The 7,971-nt window shown below is 35.6% G+C and overlaps 1 protein-coding gene across 1 annotated transcript in view; it reads left to right on the top strand.

The window, feature by feature from the left end:
- Positions 1–6,859, top strand: part of kcnk2a (potassium channel, subfamily K, member 2a) — a 34,881-nt gene extending 28,022 nt beyond the window's left edge. The window contains exon 6 of the mRNA XM_056477187.1: positions 6,038–6,859. Within this exon, the coding sequence (XP_056333162.1) occupies positions 6,038–6,361 (324 nt within the window). The 3' untranslated portion in view covers positions 6,362–6,859. The remainder of the gene's footprint in view (positions 1–6,037) is intronic.
- The last annotated feature ends 1,112 nt before the right edge of the window (positions 6,860–7,971 follow it).

Here is a 7,971-nt window from a genome sequence, read left to right on the forward strand (position 1 = left end):
ATTTTAAATATCTGTTATAGTTGGGTTTTACATTGAAAAAATATTTAGCTGACAAAGTTCCTGAATTTCATTATATTTTCAAGAAATTCTAAAGTCAGTAAAAAACCTACACTCACCAGCCACTTTATTAGGTACACCTTACTAGTACCGGGTTGGACCCTCTTTTGCCTTCAGAACTGCCTTAATCCTTCGTGGCAAATAAATATTCCTCAGAGATTTTGGTCCATATTGACATAATTTGTCGGCTGCACATCCATGATGCCAATCTCCTGTTCCACCCCATGCCAAAAGTGCTCTATTGGATTGAGATCTGATGATTTTGGAGGCCATTTAAATGCAGTGAACTCATTTTTATGTTCAAGAAACCAGTCTGAGATAATTCGCGTTTTATGACATGGTGCGTTATCCTGCTGGGTACACTGTGGTCATAAATGGATTGACATGGTCAGTAACAATACTCAGGTAGGCTGTGGCATTCACACGATGCTCAGTTGGTACTAATAGGGCCAAAGTGTACCAGGGAAATATCCCCCACACCATTACACCACCAGCAGCCTTGAACCGTTGATACAAGGCAGGATGGATCCATGCTTTCATGTTGTTTATGCCAAATTCCTACCATCCCAGTGTCGCAGCAGAAATCGAGACTCATCAGACCAGGCAACGTTTTTTCAATCTTCTATTGTCCAATTTTGGTCAGCCTGTGTGAATTGTAGCCTCATTTTATGGTCTTAGCTGACAGGAGTGGCACCTGGTGTGGTCTTCTACTGCCATTGGACGTGTTGTGTGTTCAGAGATGCTCTTCTAAGTAACTCTGTTGTAATAAGTGGTTATATATGTGAGATATATCACCTTGAACCAGTCTGGCCATTCTCCTCTGACCTTTGGCATCAGCAAGACATTTGCTCCCACAGAACTGCCGCTCACTGGATATTTTCTCTTTTTCAGACTATTCTCTGTAAACCCTAGAGATGGTTATGCATGAAAATCCCAGTAGATCAGCAGTTTCTGAAGTACTAAAACCAGCTGTCTGGCAACAACCATGCCATGTTCAAAGTCACTTAAATCACCTTTCTTCCCCATTCTGAAGCTCGGTTTGAACTGCAGCAGTTCGCCTTTACCATGTGTACATACCTAAATGCATTGAGTTGCTGCCATATGATTGGCTGATTAGAAATTTGCGTTAACAAGCAGTTGGACAGGTGTACCTAATAAAGTGGCCGTTGAGTGTATTTTCAAAAATCCAGGAATTATATTTGTAATTTGAGAGTGTTTCGATTCAAACATAAACACTATTTTCTGTTCATACAAATGTTTGCCAGGAAATTACATCACTACATTTTACACCATAACTGCACCCCACAAAAGGCTACACACTTCATTTACTGCATTCTGAGCAAATCCATTTACCTTTATAGCTTATTCTGCATCTCCACAAATATCAGACTCACTCTAGTATGCTTTATGAGTCCAGAATGAACTGTTCCAGATCATGTGGAGGAGTTCATTATGTGCTATTGTGGCTATGTTTGCTATGTCGCGCACAGATTAGCACACTGTATTTAGCTTTCGTTTACTCAAGTGTAAGAAGTGAATAAATGGAATGATGTGCTTGGATTTGCTAGAACTGAAGGTTTGTTCTGGCTGAGATACACAATGATATATTCTCTTGTGCTCGTTGATGAGATCTTAAAAGTGCAATTTGCTGATGTCATATTGTAGGAGCACAAAAGACTGATTTAGTTTTATGTTTAGAACTCAAGTAGATTTGTCAAGTAGCACCAGTGTAATTGGGCAGATTACTAAAAATCTAAACTTGGAAATGTGTCACACTGAAGTCCATCAACACTTCTTATGGGAAATAGAAGTGAGCAGATGTGTAGTGTAGTATTAATATGAATGAAAGGTCTGAATGACCCAGATCTGCCAACTGATTCTCACCCTTAATGTGTCACCTTAAATGCTGTTAACACACTGTGTAATGCAGCAAATGCTATTATTTTTCTGCATCAGGAATAAACTTTTCACAGGTCCTTTAAGGAGCATTAATGACCTCATTAGAGATTGAAGCAAAGGTTTCTTGTTTTTTTAAGTACAGTTTCTCAATTTTTTTCCTTCTAAAGCTGCTATTTTGAGGAAAATTGTTACACAGGTCACCTATGCTAGTTGTCTTGACATGATTGTTACACTTCTGCATTATTTTTCTAATAATACATCAGACAGAATCTCTTAAAAAAGGAAAAAATTCAGGAAAAGAGTTCAATATGGCACTGTCAAGATAATTAGCATGGGTGGACTGTGAAGCGACGCCTTTCAAAACAGTACACTCAAAAAAATGATATGTTGGCTTTAATTAACTTTGTCAACAGGTTCCACGTAACCTTAAAGTTGTTACCTTAAAGAAAGAATATTTATTTTAGTGAACTTAAGTTAGTTGCATAAGGGTAATGTAATGTTGTTTAGTTCAATCATCACAACATTCATAATTTAGCTTTAATCTATTTAGTTATTGAACTGAACTGAATAGATTAAAGCTAAATTATGAATTGTGTTGTATTGAAACTGCGCAGGTGCAGATATTACTTTACCTATTGACCAAAATGCAGAGCTGCAAAAGCAACACAACTCCCTTTCATTCACTTTAATTAAGCGGGCTAATGAAATTTGAAAACTTACTTTAAACTCTTTTGGTTTTAATAGAGAAACATAAGTGAATTGTTTAATTTAAACATAGTTCCTTGGACCAACTAAAGCCATAATCCATTTTAGTGTAGCTTTAGTAGTAAAGAAGTCAGTTGAATTCAGAATTATTAGCCCCCCTGAATTATTAGCCCCGCCTGTTTATTTTTTCCCCCAATTTCTGTTTAACGGAGAGAATATTTTTTTCAACACATTTCTAAACATAATAGTTTTAATAACTCATCTCTAATAACTGATTTATTGTATCTTTGCCATGATGACAGTAAATAATATTCTACTAGATATTTTTCAAGTGACATTTAAAGACTTAACTAGGTTAATTAGTTTAACTAGGCAGGTTAGGGTAATTAGGCAAGTTATTGTATAATGATGGTTTGTTCTGTAGACCATCAAAAAATATATAGCTTAAAGGGGCTAATAATTTTGACCTTTAATGTTTTTTAAAAATTAAAATCTAGCCAAAATAAAACAAATAAGACTTTCTCCAGAAGAAAAGATATTATCAGACATACTGTGAAAATTTCCTTGCTCTGTTAAACATCATCTGGGAAATATTTTAAAAAGAAAAAAAAATAATGGGGGGCTTACACTGTAATTCTGACTTCAACTGTATACTTGCCTATTCTGCAGTTACCGTCAGGGTTTGAATTGAATTTGAATTGAAATCACTCACTAGTTAATTTGGTTTCTACCATTAAGTTAGCGTCCATTCAGAACTTCTACTTGACAAAGCAAAAAAATGAAAAGTAACCAGATTAGCAGTGTCACATGTTAACATTTGTTATTAAATCTGATTCTGAATCACTGAATTGCCTTTGGATTTACAACAGTCAATGCGTGATATGCACAGCTAGTGTTTTTCAGCCAATGATAAACTTTCGGTGAAAGCGCAATGTTAACGACTTAAGCATTAAATTAGTTGTTTAAGCGTTAAACAAGATGAAAGACCACTAGCGCCGTCACGATCAGCAGGCGAGGGCAGAAACTCCATTGAAAATACTGGGGTAAAATAAACTGTCACATTTGAAAGACATGTCGGGGAAAATGGAATTTAATGCAGCGCTTGTTGTTTGGTTTGAGACCCACTTTATATCATTTATCTATCAGGCAGTGTAGATCAGTGATTTTTAAAGAAATCTGACCTGTCAAACGTGGCAATTTTATAATGAAAAGACACTTCACCAGAAGCGCTGACGCTAGCTGGCTGAAATTAAAAGCCCTCTGTCTATATACCCCATTATTGTTTGCTGATCCTAAATTCTCTATGATTCTGTTATCATTTGAACAGCCTTTATTTTGTTGTAAATTCCAAATGTAACTTACTCTGTAAAGTATGATTACTAGTAAACATGCTGAAGATTAGCAGACAGGTTGTCTGTTTAAACATAAAGTGATCAGACATTTCAAACTTACTTTGTTGTATTTGATAATTATATTAGATCAATGCCAGCATTCACAAGGAAAGTACATGTTAACAATATATTATAACAGCTGTTAATATTTTCTAAAACTACTAAGCACAGAGTTATGGGATCAGAAAAATATCAAGCTGAAGCATTTGTAATAGTTTAATTGAGGGAAATAAACATAATAAGTATGTGAGTTTACAGTATACAACATACTGTGTAGAAATTCTGTGAACTGCACAACCTAAAAGAAATACTGCTAATCAAAAGAAAATGAGTTGGCTCACTATTGAACAAAACTGATTCATTTTTATTTGATATTTTTGCCTTAATGAGGAAAAGCTGTTATGGATGTGATATCTCTCTGTTATGGATGTAAATCAAATATAATTGTTTGAAAATATTGACGGAGACATTTTTGAGTATTTTTAGAGTACTGTAAAACACAAACCTACACACACACACAAAAGAAAACCTAGAAAGGGTTTCGCTATTTTGGTAGTTGACATTTGCATGGAATTGCTCATTTCATTTGGGGTTTAGAAATGTGACATTTCACTCAGGTATGCCCACTTCTGTTCTTGCTTTGTTAATGTTTCAGGCTATTTTAGAGCAGTGTTCTGATGGCAGTTACATGCTGAGTGTCACTATAAAAAGCATCATTTTTTATTATGACATCCCAAATTGAGCAGTATGTTGGTTTGGTTTACCAAGCATGGGTTTGGTGGTTTTCAGATCAGTTTCTTTTTTTGCCAAGATTGGTAGATTGACTAAATAGCTGATTGATTGATTGATTGATTGATTGATTGATTGATTGATTGATTGATTGATTGATTTGTTGATTGATTGGTTGGTTGGTTGGTTGGTTGATTGATTAGTAGATGATTGGTTGGTTGGTTGGTTGGTTGGTTGGTTGGGTGGTTGGTTGGTTGGTTGGTTAGATGGTTGGCTGTTTGGTTTAGTTGGTGGATTAGTTGGTGATTGATTAGTTGGTGATTGATTGATTGGTTAGTTGATTGATTAGTTGGTTGCTTAGTTGTGATTGGTTGGTTGGTTGGTTGGATGGTTGGCTGTTTGGTTGAGTCGGTTGATTCGTTGGTGATTGATATATTGATTGATTGATTGATTGATTGATTGACTGATTGGTTGGTTGATTGATTGATTGATTATTTGGTTGATTAGTTAGCGGTTGGTTGGTTGATTAGTTGGTTGATTAGTTGATAGTTGGTTGGATGGTTGGCTGTTTGGTTGATTAGTTGGTGATTAATTTGAATTGATTGATTGATTAGCTGATTGATTAGTTGGTTAATAAGTTGGTTGATTAGTTGATTGATTGATTGATTGGTTGGTTGGTTGATTGGTTGATTGGTTGGTTGGTTTATTGGTTAGTTGGTTGGTTGCTCGTTGGCTGATTGATTATTTGGTTGATTTGTTTGATTTGATTTGATTGATTGATTGATTGATTGATTGATTGATTGATTGATTGATTGATTGATTGATTGATTGATTGATTGATTGATTGATTGATTGATTGATTGATTGATTGGTTTAAGGCCTTATATTGTAATTGCTATTGTTGAGAGCCGGTACTATCAAGCAACACTAAGAAACTAAAACCTGAGAGTTCAAAATTTGGAAATGAAAGACACAAAATTAGACCAGATGATTTAACAAAAGCACAGTAACAGTGAGCTGGTATACCTCTGCGCTCGATGGATGAGTTGTATGGTTTTACACAGCAGAGCATGCAGTCTATAATACTCCCAGTTGCACCGAGGCTGAATCAGCCCACATGCTTCACATTCCCTCGAGCTGAAGCGTTTTCACAGAAAACAGGTTTTTCAGAATTGTGATTTGCACCTCCTAAATGTTTCTGAACACATGTGACACTTGAGTGTGTCTGGTCCCACTGAACATTCCCTCTGTTGCAGGTGGGAGAGTTTCGTGCTCACGCTGCAGAATGGACGGCTAATGTGTCCGCTGAGTTCAAAGAGACGCGCCGCCGCCTGAGCGTGGAAATCTATGACAAGTTTCAGCGGGCCGCGTACATCAAACGCAAGCTGTCATCAGAGCTCGGCCAAAACCCAGGCCAGGACATGATGCCATGCAAGCGAACCCTGTCTGTAAACTTCACAGATGAACTAGAGAGAGAAGGTCTCCCTACTTTGACCAAAAACGGCAGTCTCTACCTGAACGGGCTCACTCCAGACTGTCCCGATCGCAGCGAGATCTCCATCATTGAACATCTCAAATAAGCCCCCCGAGCACATACTAAAATGCAAGAAGAGGAAGATGCTTTTGAGTCTACAGCTGTGTTTTCTCACAGAGCTATCGGAAACTTTCATGTCTTTTCTGGATGTATACAGATACAGTTTTCAGCGTACTGAACTCAGAATGAGCGTGACTTTATGTGCCAGTCAAACGAATCGTTTTTTATAAGAGATGTTTAAAAGAAGTTTGTATTCCTGAAAAGGAAATCATATTTGTGCCTTAAAACCCACCAGGAAAGACTTCCCAGAAGCTGCTACACTGGATCCTGTGGATAAATGAAATGCATTGTTTTTAAGAGATTGAAACAGCAGTCTTGTCTAAACGTCAATGAACGTAGGAAGCATTTACACAACTAAAAACATTTTTGTAACTCATATTGGTTAGTTTACATGACAACAATGGTTTAGGGGCCTGAAAAGGCGAGCTGATGATGGTTTTAGTGCATTTTTAAAAAGCACATTGTTATCATCTGTGCATTTAGTCTTGATCATTGCTATTACACTGTAAAAAAAAAAATGCAGGATTGTTGTCCCAACACACACTCAAAAAAAATGTTTGTTTTGAGTTTGGAGTTTGACTACTTATTTAAAATGAGCTGAAACAACATAGTTTTTGAGATTTCATTTTGGACAACTTAATTTTTACATTTTTGTTTGTTCAATCCACATAAATTTGTTAAAAGTGTTAACTTAATCAATTTGTGTTGGGATAATATGAATGAATTGTGTGGAACGCTGCATTTTTACAGTGTAAATTAAGTTTAAAAATGTAAATGGATTGAACATGCAACAATTAAGTCATTTAAATAAGTAGTTAGAACAAACAACAAATTATTTATTTGAATGTGGATCGCTCTATATTTCATCAACAAATAGATTTTTGCTCGTCACACATTTCTATTGACGTTTATTTTAATTATGAAGCTCTACAAATTCAATTCGAGAACTCTCTGAATTAATTTGTACTCATAACAAATTTAAATGGCAGATCTCTACAATTGAATTAAGTGTAAATTAAGTGTTTTTAAGAGTAAAGGATGAATAATAGAGCTCTGTAAATACATTTTTACTATTAAATGACTACTGTCTAATTGTAATTAATGCAAAGAGATCTTTAATTAGAGCCAAAATCATTTAGAAAGCTGTCAAACTGCAAATGGAGCGATCTAATTGTAATTCTTACTAGAATTCAATTGCACAGCTCTAATTAAAAAAAGACTGGAAGTCAATGGAGATGCACGACTAGTACAAGTTATTTTATAGATTATTTTTAAATGAACAAAAGAGCTATCTGCTTGTGATTGTTGCTATTAAGAAGTGATTTATAGAGCTCTCAATATAGAATTGTTACTAGGAAGGATTTATTTGCTGAGAATTCTTACTAGTACTAGAAATCTTGCAATTAAATATGCACTTATGGCAAGTAACGCTGAGAACAGTTGAAATCTCATATATATCACACAGACACGTAGTGTTTTTTAACAAACTGACATCGCTAATTACTGGCCTGTATGCGTAATATAGAAAGCATCGACTTTTTAGCACATTGTTGTCATGTAAACTCTTCATTGTTTTTTGGACCGTATTTCAAACTC

Source organism: Danio aesculapii, chromosome 17, assembly GCF_903798145.1.
Source record: "Danio aesculapii chromosome 17, fDanAes4.1, whole genome shotgun sequence".
NCBI classification, from domain to species: Eukaryota; Metazoa; Chordata; class Actinopteri; order Cypriniformes; family Danionidae; genus Danio; species Danio aesculapii.